The sequence below is a fragment of the Pempheris klunzingeri genome, chromosome 8 (assembly GCF_042242105.1).
Source record: "Pempheris klunzingeri isolate RE-2024b chromosome 8, fPemKlu1.hap1, whole genome shotgun sequence".
Taxonomy (NCBI): domain Eukaryota; kingdom Metazoa; phylum Chordata; class Actinopteri; order Acropomatiformes; family Pempheridae; genus Pempheris; species Pempheris klunzingeri.
This window is the reverse complement of record NC_092019.1, coordinates 1,534,557-1,556,442: the sequence shown is the minus strand read 5'-3', so window position 1 is coordinate 1,556,442 and position 21,886 is coordinate 1,534,557. Positions and strand designations below refer to the sequence as shown.

General features: G+C 42.4%; 1 protein-coding gene across 1 annotated transcript in view; it reads right to left on the bottom strand.

The window, feature by feature from the left end:
* Positions 1–21,886, bottom strand: part of npr1b (natriuretic peptide receptor 1b) — a 92,010-nt gene that overhangs the window by 54,510 nt on the left and 15,614 nt on the right. The window contains exons 2-4 of the mRNA XM_070836028.1: positions 10,488–10,675; positions 6,105–6,218; positions 1,108–1,243 (exon numbers count right to left, since the gene is read on the bottom strand). Of these exons, the coding sequence (XP_070692129.1) occupies positions 1,108–1,243; positions 6,105–6,218; positions 10,488–10,675 (438 nt within the window). The remainder of the gene's footprint in view (positions 1–1,107; positions 1,244–6,104; positions 6,219–10,487; positions 10,676–21,886) is intronic.

The following is a 21,886-nucleotide window of genomic DNA, read 5'->3' as shown; positions in this document are numbered from 1 at the left end:
ACAAACACAGAAATGAATGAGTCCAACTCAAACACACAGCAGCTTCTCCGTCATGTCGAGGGAAATAGAATATCTGCATCTAAATCATAAATCATCGTATATCTAAAGTAGCATCCTCTCTGATATGAATCGACACACATTAAAAACTAAATTAATGAAGAAACCTAAAGATGAAAGAAAAAGCATTTTAACGTGACGTTCAACCTTCAAGATGCTACGTGGAAGATCGTTGTTATTAGCGACACCGCTGGCCGTTAGGTGAACTGCAGTCAGCGTCCTGTTGCTCCGTAGAGGCTTCGGCTAAAAAAGTGAGGTGACGTTATTTGAACCGTCGACTCCATGATGCTAACTAACTTCCTGTTTGCAGATGATTTTACCGACGCAGCCAACGCCACACCTGTTACAGCTACCGGGCTAACATTAGCTTATCTTAAGTTGCAGTTAGCTCGTAGTGCATCACTCTCTGTGCTATAACATCCATTTGTTGTTGGCTGAAATCAACACAGGTTGTTAAAACAGAAGTTAGAAGCGAGTGAGAGTCCTGGGCATCGGTCAAAACAGTGACAGCACACGACTGGACACGATAAACACGAATGTTTTATTTTATTTGGACCGTCGGCTTGATGATGCTGACTAACTTTCTGCAAATTTCTTTATCGGCTGCTGTTACAAAGCAACCACGGCTGGATCTATGCCACGCAGCTAAATTACAGCTAGCATGCTAACCTCAAGTTAGCCAGTTGCCCCCCCCCCGCTGCTTTGCATTGCTTTTGGTACATTCAATTTTACCAAATAAAAGTCCCTCCATTAATTGAACGCCCTTCTGAAGTTTACCCCAGCTGAAACTTAAGTGGACTTTCTGTTGGACTCTGTGTTGTAGTTGTGCTACTAAGCTAACGTTGGCGCTGCATAGGGAGCTAAACCTTACTGTGGATTTTCCAATAAAAATGACCTTTACATAGAAAGTCAGACTTTTTCTCACCTGCCAATAAAGAACCTTGAATACTTGTAAATTGTTCCACATAGTACCTTTGATTGGTGAAAGCTGCAGAAGAAGAAGAAAAAGAAGAAGAAGAAACGGTGCAAATCACCAGAAACCGCACTCACCGAGGAAGGTTCGATTCCACATGGTCTTGGTGACGGCTTTGCCCGGAGGCCGACCGCCGGACACCGACATGGTCTCGTTCAGAGCGTGAGTGTAGAGCATCAAACCGTCGTAAAAACCTCCGGCTATGATGTTCATCTGGAAGACGGGGAACAAAACAGAATCCTTTTCATTGGTAAAAAAAAAAATCATACGTTAACCCAAAACATAACAGTGAATGTAGAAACTAAATATTTGTTAACCCTCCAGTGACTTTGGTGTTTTAAAGAATTGGTTTGGATCCAGTATAATAACTGGGTAAACAAAAACTAATTGGCACTACATGGGAGCTTTTTTTTTTTTCTGGACCTGTAAAATCCTTATTGTTTACACAGCCATTACATTGCTGTCTTTAAAGCCACCAGACTCCACTGAGAAATCTGCTAATTTTACCTCACACAAAATACAAGCGCAGGTCTACTGCTGCCTTGATGACCTCTTTTACTTTCAGTATTTCCTTTTTATTTTTCCTAATTAATCTTGTCTTGATGTCTGCCCGTTGGCCCGGTAACGGGATAAAATGGCTGCTGAGGTTTTAATGGTTTAGTAATTATGTTGGAGCTGTGAGGTAAAATTACTGTTTTTGTCAATGGAGTCTGGTGGCTTTGAGTTTAAGTTGAACTCCTTCATATCGTCGTTATTCTGCAGTATGTCTAATGCTCACCTGTTGACTGCAATGCTTCATTTATGTTTTGGATATATGTTTTTGATATGTGGAGCCCATAGGAATACATGTGCTTCAATGTACAGCTTATAGGGATCCTGATATAAACAACTAGGTAAACGTTTCGTAACTGTTTGCTTATGCAGTAGCTGTGTAGACTGGAAAGAAATTCACACGATTAGTGGAAGTGGCTAACAAGCTAAATAAAGCATGTTTCATGATCAGATGACATTATCACCATAGCATCCTCACCATGTGTGAGCCGCACACATTCTCAACATCTGCTTCATGCATACCACTGATGGTATTTGTGTGTTTGTGTGTATTTGTGTGTGTCGTTCCTACATCTGGCCTCTGGTTTCCGTCTGTTGTTTCAAGCTTTAACCTCCAAACTGTCACTAAAGTGTTTGACATCTCACACAAACACACACCCCGGGTGTCGGGGCCCTGCGGAGATTCAAAATGTCGTCAAATCTGTAACTGTGACCTGAAGGACGTGCTGACCTTTACCCAACACCACGATCGATAAGATTGTTTGTTCTCCTCTGTACACATCCCCCCCACTTTCTATCTATTTACCTGTGTCATTAAACTCTCACCTCCGTCCTGCTAAAAGCTGCTCTATGCTTGTAATCTCAAGGAGGACTGAGCTCACTGATTACTGGACACACTTCGCACACATCCCATCATCGCCGGAGAGACGCTCTTATTGTTAAATTGGCTTAACTGCACTGTTTGTGTGACAGCTGACAGAATAATTATCCTCTCTGCTCATGTTATTGTTGATTTATTGAGGTAAATCTGTCATTTGATTTCACGATGATTAAAAATCGGATGCAGCCTTTGGAAAACTCTACCTGCAGATATCAGGGAATCCAGCTAATGAAACATTTTAAATACACACACACATTTATATTTATACAATAACAAAGCTTAAAAGTGTTTTTGCTTTAGCCCTTAATTAGCTCTGCAGCTACAGGCCTGAAACTCCATTTTGCACTTCTGCGTTACTTTAAATGTTGTATTTCATTTGCTTTTATGTTGCTTCTAGAAATTCTATTTAAGTTTTCCTTTGCTTTTGTTTTATTTAAATCCTTTTTTATCTTTCATTTTATATTCTATTGCACTCTATCCATCCACTCATCTGCAGCTGTGCTAAGCGACGTTAGCGTTAGCTCATGCTAAGCTAAGCTAGCCTATTGTTATTGTTGTTATCTTATATGCTAACTAGCTTTGAACTACAGCAGCTTGTTAAAACAAGAGGACGGAGCAGTTGGGGCCATACAGCATGGCGTACTGGTGTCTCAGGCCTGCTGAGCTGGCTAACTTCCTGTTAGCCCTGCGCTAACTTCCTGTTAGCCAACTTGAACAGGTCTAAAATCCTTTCCAAGTCTTATCAGACTGAGGGGATCTGAACCACCTCACGCCTCCTGTTTCTGGTCAACACGGTTGCACTTGAACACATCGCAGACATCAGCCAACAGTTCTGCACCAGAGTGAGAGGAGATAACTCTCCGTGCCAGCAGGTGGCAGTAGTCTGTATGTATCATTGAAAAAGGGAAATGGTACACGCTGGTTTCATAGATGTACAAACAGAACTGCACAGTGTTGGAGGCTCTATGAAAGTAGGAATGGCACAGCTCCCCACTACGCTAACTTCCTATTAGCCCTCTGCTAAGTTCCTGTTAGCCCTCTGCTAACTTCCTATTAGCCCTCTGCTAACTTCCTGTTAGCCCTCTGCTATCTTGAATGGGAATAAAATGATTTGAGTGGCTCTTCGAGACTTTCCAAATTTTATCAGACTGAATGAATCAAATTCTGATGGTGAAACAAATCATTTTGCAGTTTGTGTTCCAGGAACTTTTATTACCAGGAATTTACTTACCCAGGTAAATAAATTCCTGGTAATCTGTGTGGTTTGCGTTTCCATTTATTCAGATCAGGCTGATGGAGTATGGAGGAGTGCCAGAATGTGCCGGTCTGTGGCCCAGTATGGCGTCGAGCTGGTCATACCACTGCGACTGCTGTGGTCCTTCAGCTTCTTATAATCTTGCACAAGTTTCTTCAACTTTTCACCAATCTGTTTCGGCGTGTGTCCTACATTTAGCTGGGCCAGCTTGTCGGCTGTTCCTCCACAGACTCGGTCGTCCCGCTGAATTTCCTCCTCGGCAAACACTCCACGTCCACTTGTAGAAATGAAATAAACCAGTTTGCAGCCACACTGGCTTAAAAACGGAAGTGCGTTCGACCAATCAGCGTTCTGCAGCACACAGCCCCGCCCCTCAAGAATTCTGGGTAATCTGAAAAGTTCCTCCTCTCTATTAGGAACTTTCTTCAGGGAACGTTTTTCCTCCGGGTAATTTTGATGGAAACGCGCCGAGGTTTTTAGAAATCCTGCTAAATGATGAAAGTTCTTGTGTTGGAAAAGGGGCTAATGTGAGTCAATGACAGCCGCCATTATTGTAATTACGGGGTTTGGCCTCTATTGTTTTCAAAGCCTGGTGTACTTCCTGATACTGAGACACTGTGCGGCTGAATATCACCGGATGAAGACGTCAAGTCACAATGCTGCAGCTGCACTCAACACTTTTGTGTCTTGACGGCAGTTCGAGCAGATGCGTCCAGCACACCGAGCTACTCTCCAACACAGCTTTCTGTTTTTCTTTGCAACACGATAAAAGCTCAAAGGGAACACGCCGCAGGACGAGACGCCTCACCTCGGCTCAGAGCTCCTGTCATTGTCCGCCATCCCATCCTCATTACAGGTGGAGACATCAGCTGCTTTTAGCGCCGTGTTGTGCCGAGCTGCGGTCACCATTATGTGCCATCATGTCCAGGACGAAGCGGCAGGATAAGATCAGCAGACTGAATTAGCGTCTCTGAACTGAATTAGCTCTCCGACAGCCCTGACAGAGCCGAGCACACATTAGCATAATAATGTCTTCTTTCATCTGGGTGTTGTTGATGTTTTCCAGGCACATTCATTACGTCTAATAACCTAATTTCCTCAGTTTTTATTAGATCATGTTTGTGTTTGTCCGCCAGCAGTGAGGCCTGAGGATGAGGATGTTTGTCTGTCCAGCACTTTCACTTCATATTCGAGCTTTCCAGAGGATGAACCCTGATTTATTTAGTAAACCTGAGCAATAACCTCATTATTCATCTGTGCAACATCTCACTACATTACTGAATATGCCCCTTTATTACTTTTATATCATGTCTATATATATATATATATATATGTGTAGACATACATATATGATTTTATATTCCGTTTTATGCTTCTATCCTTTCTCTCTACTGCCTTTATTTCCTGTTTTTATATTTATCTACCTTATACATTATTTCTTTATATATATTTTTATTCATATATCTCTTTACGTACATATATATACACTTTATTTTGTTTTTTATCTCTTATGATTATATATCCCGTTTTATGCTTCTATCCTTTATCTCTACTTGTTCCCTGTTTTTATACTTAGATGCCTTCAACATTGTACATTTCTTTACATATGTTTTGACTTATATATATATCTTTTTTACATATGTATGTTTTATTCTGTAGTTCATATATACACGTCTTTGGCTCCCAGCCAAAGAATTTCACACCATCAACAACCAAAGTAACAATAAAACATCCTAAAAACTCCTGACTTCTACAGTCGTGTAAATTAGCTGCGTTATGAACAAAACAAGAAAGTTTTCTTTTGAATGCATTCACAGAAATTTGAGCCATATTCCTATAAAATACTGTATATAAATACATGGCGCCAGACTGCTGTTTTGAAGCCTCAAGTTTGGTTTCACAGTCGTTGCCATCTTGGTTTTTTTGGAGCCAGAAGCATGGAGCGTGGAGGAAAGTTGCTCAGTTTGACGAAAACTAAACATGAAGTACTGGTGTCTCAGGCCTACCGAGCCATCTAACTTCCTGTTAGCCCTCTGCTAACTTCCTGTTAGCCCCCCGCTAACTTCCTGTTAGCCTTCCACTAACTTGAATGGGGATAAAATGATTTAACCATGCAGCTCTTCTAGATGTCATTCAAATGTTATTGGACTGAGTGAATCAAATTCTGATGATGAAACGAGTAATTTCACAGGATGTGACTCAAAAAATCTTATCCTCTGATGTCCAGACGTCTCTTTCACAAAGTGAGTCTGTGGAAAAAGCTTTTTGACTTATGAGACTTGTGATTTCGGCGGATGTTACACAAAAATTTTTAACGTTGTAATGGAGACTTTCTTCATTTCAAATGTATTTTACTGTATATTCACCAGCACACACACACTTCTCACCAGTGAGTCCTCTACGGTGTAGTTGAACATTTTCTTGGCGTCTGTCTTCAGGTTGCTGACAAACTCTTTGTACTCGGGGTTTTCGGGTTCTCGGTACGTCAGGATCTTCACGCTCTGGAAAACAGGAAGAGGGGAATTTGAAAATGACCGTTATGTATATTACAAATATAAGACTTATATAAGACTTCCATTCCAAACAAGTAAACATCTTGTTCTCCATGAATGGGAAACGAAAGGAGGTAAAAAAAAAAAGAAAAAAAAAAAGTGCTTCCTTGTGCTCTTTGATTGCATCTGGAAGGGAAGCAGGAAGAGGAGTTGGCGGACGCTGTGTTTACACCCGATATCATTTAAAGGAGAGTAAATATACGCAAGGTCCAACATCACAACAGCATCAATGAAAGAACACAAATCTATTACTTCTTTTCAATTCAATTCAATTCAATTCAATTCAATTCAATTCAATTCAATTTTATTTGTATAGCCCAATATCACAACAGAGTGTCTCATAGTGCTTTACAAAGTTCACTGAAAAGTTCTACTTATATTTATATATTTGGTGTAGATTTTGATATATGACATGATGTATGTATTTGATATCATGTTTGTATACGTCAGATGCATGTCTGATGTTTTGAAGCATGTTTTTTTTTCTCTATTTACCTGGTTTTATTGAATTGTTATGTGAGAGATCATGTACAGCGAGCCAGTGCTAACACACTTAGCTAAATAACACTAACAGTGGGGAGCGCTACATATCGAATGAAGTCTGGTCTTTGACGTTTGAAAGGTTTTCATGACGATGGATCATATGACCGCAGATATGTGATATATGTGACATGTAATAAATTCAGGAAGCACTCTTATAAGCGACCTGCATTAGAACTACGGTGACATTAGCCGCTATATTTAAGCTAGTCAGCTTTTTACGTCAGAGCACAGCTAACGTTAGCTAGCTAGCTTGTGCAGTGGTTAACATTGTGCACGTTGTATTTGAGAAAGCAAACAAAGGATTATATGATGGTGGATATGTGACTGCTGATAGATTAATCTGCCGATCGTGAGCTGTTAAGGAAGCAGTCTTATAATCGATCAGCATGAGCGATGCGATAATTCGGTAACCATGGTAACACATTTCCCTGATCAATGAGACAGTCAACAGCAGTCTGCTCATTGTTAAAGTTATCTACAGTATGAATTAATTAACAAAATGTTTTGCTTCAAAGGAAAAAATTACAGCAACACAACCATTAAGACCTTAAAGTGTATAAAAACATCGGATCATAAATACGAATTATCAACAGGAGATATTTCTATTCCCTCAGCTCATTGATCCCTTTAGCTCAGCTGTTAGCCACAAAGCTAACGTTATGCTAGCAGGATTCAACGTAAATATCTCCGTGTACGGCTGACAGACAGTAAATATAATTTCACAGCATGTTTAACAACAACAGTAGCAGCTAACCGGCTGTATCACTGTCCCCTAATCAATATGAAGATTTTCATGAACAAACGATCGGCTCATGTTGGCAACAAGAAGGCGCGACATCAACATGTCAACCTGTGCGGGAACCAAAGTGATGGGAGAAAAAGTTATCATCAGGAGAGCGAGACTCCTACGAGTGGGTACTGCTACTCTCTTTCATCCCTCCGTTTTTTTTAGATTTTGGCTAATTGTCTCCAGTAAAAATTGTGCCGAATTAGCAGTTAGCAGCTCCGGTTTGCAGTGAAACCACGACTGTGCAGACAACTGACACTGGATTACTTTGTCATTAAAGAAAACTTAAAAACGTGATGATTCTCAGGCAGGTTCTGCCTTTATCCTCCCCTTTAGTCCTCCTAAAGTTGGAAACCTTTGATGATAAACTGTGATTTTAAATATTTACTGAGGAATTTAAATGAGTAAATTTCTCCCCAGAATGAAAATATGTTTCTCTGGACTTAATCAGTCAATCAAGCCGTCTCCCTTCAGGTCGTTATCGCTCAGAGTGAATTCCTTTCCTGTGAGAAACGGGCTGCATGTTGCTTCGCTCTGCCAACCTGTTGTCTCTCTAAACACACATTTGTTATCTGAGCGCCGCTCCTCTGTTGTCTTTTGTGTTGGCGGCCGGTCGTCCACATCACAGCCCGGCTCATCCTTCGTCTTATTTAACCGTTATTTGCCAAGCCGTGTAATCCTGTCGTCGTTCAGTAAAAGGTAAAAAGAAGATAAAAACTTTAAACATGGCCTGACTGATCAGACAAATGTGTGAATATGTCTCAACTGTGCCACTTCAGACGAACAGGACAATAATTGCTGATTTGAATAAGAGTGTGTGTGTGTGTGTGTGTGTGTGTGTGTGTGTGTGTGTGTGTGTGGAGGAGGGTCAGCAGAGAATAAATCCAATTTCCAGTGCAAAACAGAGGAAGATGAAGTTGAGAGAGGAAAACCACTTCAGAGCAGCCGGGGGGGAATCAGCTTCTGCCACCGGCTGACGTCAAACACTCGGAGATGTTTCGAGGTGTTTAACCCTCCTCATCCTCCAGGACGAAGCCCCCGAAGGCGACGTGGGGGGGCCCGTCTGTCACTAAAACGGACCTTTAACCTTCATACAGTACTCCTCTTCACAGGAAAACATCAATTCGACATGAAAGGAAAAAAAAAAATCACTCTGAATGTGAGGAAGAACAATAATGGGACGGATCATTTCCCCAGAGGCTCTGATGAAATCCAATCAGTGCTGTCTGAGGCTTTGTGAGTGTGATGGATGGATGATTCATTGTGTTCCTGGTGGCTGCTGCCACACAATCAGTGACAGCCAAAGATAAAAGTTGGCACAGAATGATTTAATGACACGTCAGTCATTAAGCTGAGCTGTCGTTCTGGAAAAGTTGGATTCAGGTAAAACAAACAAACTGGATCACACGGACCGACTGGTGCTTCAGAAACATTACAGTTCAAGTTTTAATCCAACAATAAAACACAGTATTGTCAGTAGAGATACGTAAATATATAGAGAGATAAACTCTGATTACATTTACGACCAAACACGTAAGAGACAAACAGGTTAAACGTCAGTGACTTTCCGCTTTAAGTACGACCAGAAGCGCCGCTGTGTTTTACTGTTATCAGTTTTAAGTGGCAGTTTGGTTAGGTTTAGGCACCAAAACTATTTGTTCAGGTTTAGGAAACTATATCATCTTTATTTTGCTCATCTCACCTTCACGTAGCCGGACCGGCAATAATCATTGTCTGTTTACTCACCTTGTTCAGGTGGGTTCTTAATCTTTCTCTTGACTGCAAGTTTCAATTGAAAGTACTGGATTTAGTTTTTGTTTGTCTCCAGTAAAAATTGTGCCGAATTAGCCGTTAGCAGCTCCGGTTTGCAGTGAAACCACGACTGTGCAGACAACTGACACTGGATTACTTTGTCAGTAAAGAAAACTTAAAAACGTGATGATTCTCGGGCAGGTTCTGCAGTAAAAATTCTGTAGATTTTCTTGGACCTTAATTCGCAATGGACATAATAGATAATGTGTACAGCACCATAGAAGGAGTCTGGTTTTTCAGCTTTTTACAATGTAAAAAGCTGCGTTTAACATCACACAATGTTAAAAAAATGCTTTTGCAGTGATTTTTTTCGCAAACAGAGTATGAAAAGTGACGATGATTGACACTTACTGCTTGTCTGGTTGTCAGTTGAGACATATTTATCGTCTGGTGTGGCAATTATCACCACTTTTCACTCTGTTTTCTAAAATTACACCATAAAAAGCAGCATTCAGACTGTCAGAACACCAATATTTTATATTATTTAATGTAACACGCTGCTTTTGACATCTGCTTGTAAAAATGTGTGGAGCTCCAGTGATCAGTGACTTAAATGCCACTGATGGTTCACAGAAACTTACTGGCTCTAGGAAACAGGAGAAAAGGCTCATTACGCTTTATTAAATGAATCACCTTACTACTCATTACTGAAACCCTTTAAGAAGCCGTGTTTTGGCAGGTTTTTACAGCATATAAAGCAGCTTTTCATTATACAAAACAAGCTGTGATGTTAAATGTTGCTTTTTACAGCTTTTTTAAGCAGACAGAGTGAGAAAGGTGACGTTAATTAGCCGTAGTACCTGCAGCTTCCCACTTGTGATCAGATCGCCCAAGTTAATGTCAGGTATGAACAACCCAGCGACGGTTTCTGTACATCATCCACTGCAAACAGGAGCTGATGTACTCATGCTGCTTTTTTATAGACGTTTATTCAGAAATAGTGTGTTTAGAAAGCTGTTGCGAGGCTGTAAAGCCCATTTAGTGTGTGATAACGGGCCAAACCAAATTCAACTTGAAAAATTGCACGTTTTAGGAGAACTGGAGTCAGATTCGTGTTTTGGAAACGAACAGTGTACCTGGAAGGCGTCCTTGGCGATGGCGTCGTCCTCGTCCCCGCGGGCCCACGGCTGTCTGTGTTTGGAGTTCAGACTCTCTCCGAATACGTCGATGTAGAAGAAGACGTACTGCTCATGAGGAAGATGTGCCCGACGAAACTCAACCATCAACTTCCTGAAGACGTCGGGCGAGCAGCAGACAAACGTCACTGTGGAGAGCACGAGACAGGAGGTGGTTTCAGTCGAGATTCAAGAAGCTACAGGAGCTAAACAACTTAGTTAAATAACTTTTCCAACATACTCACAGGTCAGCGTTCACTGACGTTTGAGGCAGTAAGAAACCACAAGTCCCAGAGATCATTGCTAAAAGAGAAAGAGCTCAGATTCTGCTTTGCATTCAGCAACTATGGAGCAGTGTTACGTTCCTGCTTTCACGATCAAGTGTTCTGGAAATGCTGAAAACAATGACGATGACTTTCAAGAGTTGACTCACAGCTGAACCAGATGAACCACGGGAGGATTTTAGGTACAGTTTTTGGGGACCAAACGAAAATGAGAAAACGGCACAAGAAGTTCAAGAATAACTTAAGTTTTGCTCTACACGGTAAAAGTACTGGTTTTGTCAATGGAGTCTGGTGAAGAAAATAAAAAATGTGCCTGGTCTCCAATAATTATTTTTTGTTTTCTTTACATTAATCAGTTTGATCTTTGTTTCTTTCCTTATTTCCATCCTCTGCAGGTTTCTTTGATTACCTTTTAACTGTGATGGTTCCCTGACTCCCCAACTCACCTCTGACTAAACTGATAAATTGAACTTCTAAGAAGTTTTCTGCTGAGATGTTTCTCTTCCTTGATCCCTTTTAAATCTGACAGATTAAAAGCAGGTTGTTCCAGCAGGACTTTAGAGCGAGGAAGACATCCGACGGCGACCGCGGCAGCAGTAGTTAGCAGCATCAAAATGTCATTTCTACAGTCACGCTCAAAAATAACAATTAGGAGCAGCTGCTTTAAGTTTCTGTGTCTTCCGCTGTGAGTTTTGTCCTCGCTGTGTTTGTTAGTGGGTGTCGTCGATCTGAAGTACGGGGGAGGAAACAATAATCAATAACATGGCGGGGAGCTGCCGAAGCCGCCCAGAGTGACTCCAACAGCTGGAGGCGACGATGTCTGCCACTGGGAGACATCAATGGGATCTATCACAGAGACAGAGTGTGTGTTTGTGCATGTGTGTGTGAGGATCGGGCCGTGTCCTTTTACCTGTGAAGTGAGGACATTTTGGCTAATCCTCAAGTGCTAAGACCCACCAGGAGCATATCTGCTGCCACGTGGCCACCAGGGCTGATGGGGCCGCTCTAGCTAACGCTTTAAATTCCACCAGAAGCTCCGTGGTGTGTTTCAGAAGTGTCTCGGCACTCCGCTAAAGATTCACTCACTTTTCAAAATAAAAGCCCCCCTGCAGACTGTCAGTGGTGTATTCCAGCAGCACATCAGTATTATTCTCTAATGGGGGGGGCACCAGGCCAGACGTCAGCCGCTCAGAGGGTTTTTAACACCATGACGACCAGAGGTTCATCTGGGATGGAGAAACACTCTGACTGTGACTTTAGCTGCTGTCTGTAGCTGCAGCACAACAAAGCAGGAAGTACATCCAAGAAACACATTTAAAGCAGCAGAAGAAGAAACGCAGCCTGTTTGATCCTGTTAGAAACACATTTAAAGCAGCAGAAGAAGAAACGCAGCCTGTTTGATCCTGTTAGAAACACATTTAAAGCAGCAGCAGAAGAAGAAACGCGGCCTGTTTGATCCCGTTAGAAACACATTTAAAGCAGCAGCAGAAGAAGAAACGCGGCCTGTTTGATCCCGTTAGAAACACATTTAAAGCAGCAGCAGAAGAAGAAACGCGGCCTGTTTGATCCCGTTAGAAACACATTTAAAGCAGCAGAAGAAGAAACGCGGCCTGTTTGATCCCGTTAGAAACACATTTAAAGCAGCAGAAGAAGAAGAAACGCGGCCTGTTTGATCCCGTTAGAAACACATTTAAAGCAGCAGAAGAAGAAACGCAGACCAGAAGGAGACTGATTTCTGCATCACAAATCCAAAAACCTGTTTAAGTGTTAAGACTTGGTTTTAAGGTTCAGATTAAGGTTTTTTTAAACTTATTTACTGAACAGAAACAAATGCAATGTAACGCGTTTCCAGTACAGAGCACGAAACTGATGTGATGCCCAGAGTTTAAAGCTAAAGCTAATTATAAGCTGTAGAGACACACACTCTACTCTGTGTGTGTGTGTGTCTGTGTGTGTGTGTGTGTGTGTCTGTCTGTGTGTGTGTGTGTGTGTGTCTGTGTGTGTGTGTGTCTGTCTGTGTGTGTGTGTGTCTGTCTGTCTGTCTGTGTGTGTCTGTGTGTGTGTGTGTGTGTGTGTGTGTCTGTCTGTGTGTGTCTGTGTGTGTGTGTGTCTGTGTGTGTGTGTCTGTGTGTGTGTGTCTGTCTGTGTGTGTGTGTGTGTCTGTCTGTCTGTGTGTGTGTGTGTGTGTGTCTGTCTGTGTGTGTGTGTGTGTGTGTGTGTGTGTGTCTGTGTGTCTGTGTGTGTGTGTGTGTGTGTGTGTGTGTGTGTGTGTGTGTGTGTGTGTGTGTGTGTGTGTGTGCAGCTACACTGAGAAAAAAAATCCATTAAGTTTGTGAGTCTTTGCCAGCTGATATTCTGTGTTCAGACAAAATCAATGTGATATTGAGGGACTTTATGGATAAAAAGACACTGTGAGGTTCTCGGCTTACGGTCTGCTCACTGGAGCTTTTACAAACACTGAATTCTTACACAACAGCTTTTGTCCTTTGAGGTTTAGTAAAACATGAAAGAAAAAGATTCCTTTCGTTGGATTCCTGCTTGTGGTAATGCAGCTTAAGTGGAGGTTGATGATTTCAGGGCACTGATGTACCTTGAGTGTTTCATTTAACCACAATAATATCATAAATAACGTCTCGGCTGTTCTGTGGATGGTTTTAGTGGCCGAGCACTAATGTTTGCTCTCTCTGTTTCTCGGATGCAGAGAGTTCAGACTTCTCTCGGCTTCCTCCCATAGCGGAGTCTCGGTGTCGCAGCGTCAGGAAGTCTCTCCAGAGGCGTGATGACATTCCTGCAGCGTGCCGTTCCTGCCCCGCGGCCTCTATTGTTTCAGGCTTTAATAACCTCTGGGCAGGAAGTGAACGGTGAAACCACAGAAACCACGCAGGGCTAAAAGCCTTCTTCCGATTGACACCGAGCCACCGCGAGGAGTTTACAGCCTGCTGGACCTGAACCGCTTTCATTCTCCTCCACCTGCTCTGAAAATACTCTCTAGTCTTTCTTTGTTCACCCAAGGAGGGTTTGATCCAAGTAGTAGTGGAGGTCTATAGTGTGTGTGTGCTAGTTAGTCAGTGTGTTAGTGTGTAGTGGAGGTCTATAGTGTGTGTGTGCTAGTTAGTCAGTGTGTTAGTGTGTAGTGGAGGTCTATAGTGTGTGTGTGCTAGTTAGTCAGTGTGTCAGTGTGTAGTGGAGGTCTATAGTGTGTGTGTGCTAGTTAGTCAGTGTGTTAGTGTGTAGTGGAGGTCTATAGTGTGTGTGTGTGCTAGTTAGTCAGTGTGTCAGTGTGTAGTGGAGGTCTATAGTGTGTGTGTGTGCTAGTTAGTCAGTGTGTCAGTGTGTAGTGGAGGTCTATAGTGTGTGTGTGCTAGTTAGTCAGTGTGTTAGTGTGTAGTGGAGGTCTATAGTGTGTGTGTGCTAGTTAGTCAGTGTGTTAGTGTGTAGTGGAGGTCTATAGTGTGTGTGTGTGCTAGTTAGTCAGTGTGTCAGTGTGTAGTGGAGGTCTATAGTGTGTGTGTGTGCTAGTTAGTCAGTGTGTCAGTGTGTAGTGGAGGTCTATAGTGTGTGTGTGTGCTAGTTAGTCAGTGTGTCAGTGTGTAGTGGAGGTCTATAGTGTGTGTGTGCTAGTTAGTCAGTGTGTTAGTGTGTAGTGGAGGTCTATAGTGTGTGTGTGCTAGTTAGTCAGTGTGTTAGTGTGTAGTGGAGGTCTATAGTGTGTGTGTGCTAGTTAGTCAGTGTGTTAGTGTGTAGTGGAGGTCTATAGTGTGTGTGTGTGCTAGTTAGTCAGTGTGTCAGTGTGTAGTGGAGGTCTATAGTGTGTGTGTGCTAGTTAGTCAGTGTGTCAGTGTGTAGTGGAGGTCTATAGTGTGTGTGTGTGTGCTAGTTAGTCAGTGTGTTAGTGTGTAGTGGAGGTCTATAGTGTGTGTGTGCTAGTTAGTCAGTGTGTTAGTGTGTAGTGGAGGTCTATAGTGTGTGTGTGTGTGTGCTAGTTAGTCAGTGTGTCAGTGTGTAGTGGAGGTCTATAGTGTGTGTGTGTGCTAGTTAGTCAGTGTGTCAGTGTGTAGTGGAGGTCTATAGTGTGTGTGTGCTAGTTAGTCAGCGTGTTAGTGTGTAGTGGAGGTCTATAGTGTGTGTGTGTGTGTGCTAGTTAGTCAGTGTGTTAGTGTGTAGTGGAGGTCTATAGTGTGTGTGTGCTAGTTAGTCAGTGTGTCAGTGTGTAGTGGAGGTCTATAGTGTGTGTGTGTGCTAGTTAGTCAGTGTGTCAGTGTGTAGTGGAGGTCTATAGTGTGTGTGTGCTAGTTAGTCAGTGTGTTAGTGTGTAGTGGAGGTCTATAGTGTGTGTGTGTGTGTGTGCTAGTTAGTCAGTGTGTTAGTGTGTAGTGGAGGTCTATAGTGTGTGTGTGCTAGTTAGTCAGTGTGTTAGTGTGTAGTGGAGGTCTATAGTGTGTGTGTGCTAGTTAGTCAGTGTGTCAGTGTGTTAGTGTGTAGTGGAGGTCTATAGTGTGTGTGTGCTAGTTAGTCAGTGTGTCAGTGTGTAGTGGAGGTCTATAGTGTGTGTGTGCTAGTTAGTCAGTGTGTCAGTGTGTAGTGGAGGTCTATAGTGTGTGTGTGCTAGTTAGTCAGTGTGTCAGTGTGTAGTGGAGGTCTATAGTGTGTGTGTGTGCTAGTTAGTCAGTGTGTCAGTGTGTAGTGGAGGTCTATAGTGTGTGTGTGCTAGTTAGTCAGTGTGTCAGTGTGTAGTGGAGGTCTATAGTGTGTGTGTGTGCTAGTTAGTCAGTGTGTCAGTGTGTAGTGGAGGTCTATAGTGTGTGTGTGCTAGTTAGTCAGTGTGTCAGTGTGTAGTGGAGGTCTATAGTGTGTGTGTGTGCTAGTTAGTCAGTGTGTCAGTGTGTAGTGGAGGTCTATAGTGTGTGTGTGCTAGTTAGTCAGTGTGTCAGTGTGTAGTGGAGGTCTATAGTGTGTGTGTGCTAGTTAGTCAGTGTGTCAGTGTGTAGTGGAGGTCTATAGTGTCTCTGGTGTTCTGGATCAACATGTTCTCTGTCATTCTTTAGTCTCCTCTGATGAACAACATGTCTGATTCCTGGATTTCCTCCATGTTTCTCCAGTCTGAAGTCTTTTCTCACTCATTCTGCTTCACTGACTTCTGGAACCTTTTAACTGAGCTTGGACACATTTTAGGGACATGAAGAAGAAGAAGGTCCTCCAAGACATGACGTCACCAGAAGAAGAAGCAGCAGCGAGGACGCAGACGCAGCGTTCAGAGAGCAGAGGGTTAAAGTGATAAACGTCCTGTGTTTGTCCCATTACTTTTCTTTCTTTTAATTATTTTATTTATCTAATTCAATGTCAAATCAAGTACTTTTCTGCATATTTTCTTATGTTGAGTTTTGCACCATCCGTACAATTGAATGTTTTTCAATAAAGATTAAAAAAAAGATTGCAGCTTGCAGGACTTCCCTGAGTGAAGGGGACTTGGGGGCGGGCCTACAGGGGGTTTACCTGCGTGTACCTGTGCGTACTCTGCACCACACCACGGCGCTCACAGCTCCCAAACTCATCGGTTTTATCTGCAGATGTGACAGGATGAGTTAATGGATCGCTGCTGAATCCGGGTGAGTCAGCACACCGAAGGTCGGAGTGCAGACGCGACCCTGAAACCAGGAAGCGTCCTGCAGGAGGAGTCCCGAACGTGGACCCCACACCCCCACCTTCTCTTTCCTGACTCCTGTGCCGACATGAAAGGGGAGCAGCTTCCACTTTACGCTGCACTTTCCACTTACAGTGAGGCAGCTGTGGGCACGACAGGATGTTGTTTTTGTTCCTCACAGGACCAAGAGACCAGAAGCACGAAACCACCTGAACCCTGAACGCTACACTCTGATGACGATGGTGTTGTTAAGGCAGCGTTTGTGAGCAATTCCCGTTTCTAAAATTACATCAGATCGGTAACACATCATCCAGACCAGCTCTCTTCATCACTTAAACAACTTAAAGAAACCAGTTTGAATTAATGACGCTCTGCTAAAGAGATGCTGAGTAGTCGGCTGCACCGGGATTAAATCCCACATCTCTGATCTCTGATTGGTTCCCACCAGGTCCTGAATAAGATCCTGAGAGAAGAGCTTTATGGCTCCAAGCTACATGCTAACGTGTTAGCAGCCATGCCGCTCTTTAGCCAGTGTGTGAAACGAGTCAGCTGTGTTTCTGTTTCTGTTAGCTTAGCTTATTTTAACCAACTTTACTTTCAGCTGCAGCACATGCAGAGCAGAACGGTGACAGAGAGCCTGAGAGCGATCGTCTAATAACAGCTAACAAGCTAATAATTATATCAAATATATCACAGCCTGCTAAAGAAAAGCTTTTAGTGGGTCTGGGTTCTTTGTTGGGAACTAACAGTTACTGTTTTGAGCTCAGGCTGCACTTAGAAAAGAGAGACGCTCCACCTCAGAGTCACTTCCTGTACCTGTGTCAGGTGGTGTGTCCTAGCCCCGCCCCCTTTAGTCTGTTCAGTCTGATGGAGACGTGAAGGTGATCACAGGTTCTGACCAAAGTGACCACTGGGTCACTTTAACAGGATCTTCTGGACACTGAGACTCTGACGTGGACTACAGAGACACCTGAGGGAGACCTGCCTCTGGCTCACCTGGTCTGTGCTGCGTCTCCGGCGGGAGGCTGCTGAAGTGCAGCAACAGCCGCCGCCGATAAACAGAAGCTTTGAGTGTCTGAAGAGCAGCCGGAGACAAACTGCCGTCCTCAGAGACTCTGAAGTTGCTTCTGATAGAAAGCTGTCACTCTGCACCTGAGCTAGTTAGCATGGAAGCTAACAAGCTAACAGCTGTTTGCAGACAGTCTGTCAGCCTGAACACCAGCTGGCTACATCTGCTTCCCTCCATCCACAGCAGGAGACAGGAAGTGGACACCATTTAGAATAAATAAATAAAGATTGATGATTGATTTCAGACCACTGACGCAGCCTGTAGTTCAAAGTTCATCTGAATTATTTGTATATCCATATTCACACTGTTCAATATGTTTGAATACACTGACATCTAATTGTTGCTTTGTCTTCATACAGTGTTACATCACTTATTTTCATGCACTCTTGGTTTTGGCCTCCACATTTTGGCCACAATGCTCCAATAAATTAGCATTAATCAAAAAGTCAAAGTGGCTCTGATGGTGGCTTAATCCCAGAACTGTAATAACATAACTTTGCATTCGAACTCCGTTAATCTGTGTGCCTCCAACTGCAGTGTCTCTCCTTAATCCAGATATCTGACGGCGTCTTCATATCCTCAATCAAAGAATTAAGCCGTCGTGCTGCTGCCATCCTTCATACGGTGAAGGAGGAGAAAAAGCAAAGGTCACCCGGGGAATAGGATGTGAGGAAAACTAATTTTCTTCTTAATCTCCCTTTTGTGCCTCTTCACTCCTTCATCTCGGTGGATCTCGCTGCTGTCTGACAGCCTGCTCCAACTTTGAAGGTGTCACGATATCAAGATGTTTTGGTGTCCTCGCAGAGGGTCGGCTTGGGAAACGGACGTTATTCTTAATTTCTCAAGAGTTCAGGTGAACACGGAGGAAGTGCTGCATTTGTAGCAAATCAAAGCAGTAAATAATAAAATATACTTTTAAAAAACCTTAAAAACCTTGTTTTCTTTTGTAAAGATTTGATTCAGTGAAAGATGCTGGGGAGCACGGTGCAATTTCAACATGCAAGAAATACAAATGCTGAAGTGGTGCATCGAGGCTGTATAACTGAAGTGGACGCAGCCACCGTGATGTTGCTTTGAAGCCTCAAGTTCGGCTATACGGGCGCCGCCATCTTGGTTTTTTTGGAGCCAGAGGTGACATTCGTTCTGGTCTGGTGTATCTTCCTCTAAATGGGACCATAATTTACTAAATGAACATCCTGCTGTGTTGAAGAAGACTGTAAACTTCTTACATGCACTTTTTCCTCTGGTATAATTTATGTATAATAAACGTTATTTATGTTCTAATTTATAAATTAGCGGTTCAAGCCTGAGCTGTAAATAAAATGCGCTTTAATGCAAACAGATGTTTTCTAAAATTAGGTGAGTTGTGATTAAAGTCATGTTCTGAATTTGAGACACATCAGAAAACAAAAAAAAGCTTTTTGTAGGTAAAAAGTTTGAGTTTCTCCCAGTTTATTTTATTTGATATTATATGTTCTTGACTGAATAATTCTGATTGGTCAATTACAGCATTCGACAGTCTTTTATTTATGTATAACAGGAAGTTTCTATGGACGCCGTCTCCTGGCAGAAGCAATAAAATCATTTTTACATCAATAAAATTGTTTCTAAGTCAATATTTTGTTGTTGTTCAGTACAAAGCTGTGTAATAGGTGGGATAACCCCCCCCCCCCAACCTCTCTCTGTGCATCATCGCTTACTCGATAATATTCATCCGGTATCTACATTGTTGGTGATGATGAGATCTAGAGTAATTAAAACTATACTTTCCCAGGTGGAAACTCAAACTCACCTTATTCAACAACTTTCTACTGCAGTGAAAAGCGTTTGGAGCACCAACACATCATTGTGTTTGCAGGAATTCCTTTGGAACAGACGCTGTTTATAAAACAGGACGTGGTGATGATGCTCCCCTGCTGACACAGCTGGATCAGAGCCATTAGCGCTCAGAGTTCAGCTACACATCAGGAGTAAATATAACCTCCACTGTGACTCTGGAGGCCCAGCCTGAAACTCATCTGTCTGGTGTCTCATTTAACAGCCGGCGAGCGTCTCTGCGGCCGTCACTGTGCTCGGTATGTTAGTCTACGGGCTGAACTCACAGCCACAGACTGTATATAAGACAAGGACGTAGCTACTGTGACTGTGTTTGTGGATTTTGAAGCCTCACGTTTGGCTCAATGGGCATCGCCATCTTGGCTTTCTGGAGCCAGAGGTGATGTTCGTTTTTTTAGTCACAAGTAGCCCCGCCCTAAACCATACCCTGCTTCATGTCCAGATTAAGGACATAACTCTTCTTCTTGTTCACGAAGCTTTGCAAAACAACAGGTATCACCTACTCCTACAAAAGTGCTTTTCCTTTAACATGCTTTTATATTGCAGTGGCTGCAGTGTGCAACTGCACCTGAGGAGAGGGTTATTCTAAGTGTGTGACAGCATCATGGAAAGGATCCCTACAGAGAGAGACCTGGAAGATCCTTTTGGTTTAACCACAAACAGCACACACACCAGACTACATTCACTAAAACAGGGATTTTAGCTCGCAAAGCACAGGAGTTGCTGGTTTACCGCTGCCTTGATTGGTTAGTTTGTTTGTGTTATTGTGTGCTAAATAAATATGGTGTTGGGTCCAAACTAACCCTTTAAAACACCAAAGTCACACAACAACACAGAGAAACCAACTAATTGAGGCAGTGGTAGCCCAGCAACTACCAAGTAAAACTGCTGTTTTTGTGAATGGAGTCTGGTGAGTGATATAACGGCTGTTTGTGGTTAAACCAAAAGGATCTTCCAGGTCTCTCTCTGTAGGGATCCTTTCCATGATGCTGTCACACACTTAGAATAACACTCTGAGCCTGTCAGTGGATCAAACAAGCTCTTTTAGTGGATCTACTGTGATCAGGTGCAGTTGTCCCAAAGGATCACGTTGCAGCCATTGCAGGTCTGGTTGATATTAGCGGCCAGCTCCAAATGTTTTAGTACCTTCCCGTCATAAAATGCATAAAACACAGCCGAGGTTTAAAAATACCTTTAAATGACCCTTTAAATCCAGTTTACTTTCTTCTCTGCAGCAGTTACTGGTGAGCTGCTTCTCCTTGTGATGTGCAGCCCTAATGGGGAAATAAAAAGGTTCACGAGGAGTGTTTGTTTTGTTCGTGTCTTCATGCATGTCCGGCACAGATAATTGGGTCTGCCTGCTGCCGTGGGTGACATGACGTTTCTGTGGATAATACCGCGCTGGATCCTGTCAGCCTTCACTCCTCAGCTCTTTAATTAGAGACGATTGAGAGAAGAGGAACGACGGCTGTCATCGTCTTAGTGAAGCGCCCCCGAGTCTTTCAATTAAGACTCGTCTTCCTTCTGTCTTTTTACTATTATTATTAGCTCTTCCTCTTAATCAGCGCCAGAAACCGGCTCGACATCGTTATCGGTCTGCAGCTCATCATTAAAGAGAAGCTCATCACAGAGGAGCCCCACGTCTCTGCTGCCACATATACGTGTACTGTACATACATATAAATACCTCTCACATGTTCCTCTGCTGTTAGACTTCAGCCGTTTTATCAAGTGAAATACATTTACTGCTTCTTAAATGCGACATTAAGTAACATTAAGACAAGTAAATATAGTAAAAACTACGAGATAGAACTATAAGATATCACCAATAAAGTTTTTTATTCAGTCCTGAATAAATCCAAGCTATTATTTTTATCGTTAATTTATTCACAGTTGATTATTATCTCATTAAATGTGCACTAATTTCCGGCACAGAAATGTAAAAAAGCAGGTTCATACTTAGAATCTTTTATTCTTTATATATTTATTAACCTGCACGTAGACGTAGAACTAAAGCAAATGCATATTTTTTATTGTTCTATTTAACCTGCATGTATTTCTATATGAATAACTATGGTCTGTTCTTTTCAATCATCGATGTTAGCTGTTTTTAAATCAAGTAAAATACATTTACTGCTTCTTAAATGTGACAAACTGAGCTCAGAGGGAGAGAAATCACTCCTCTTCCTCTCGTTTAAAGTTTCCTCTCCGCCGATTCGGCCTCGAGTTTATCGGCTTTTGGTCTTAAATCCGCTGCAGGGCGACTTTCAGTGTGTTAGATTAAAGCTGAAAACTTAAAAGAACTTTTCTAACGAATGAATTTATGCAAAATGTGGAAAAACAGCTCAGGTGAAAATGATAGATCTATAGACGTCAGGATTAAACTTCCCCGGATTAATCTCTGTATTATTTTACTAAATGTGCACTAATTGGCAGACATTTCTTTTTTATTCATCTGATTTAACCTGCATGTGCGTGAAAGTATGATAAAAACACTTTAATTTAAGTGTATATTTTCTATTTAAAGACAG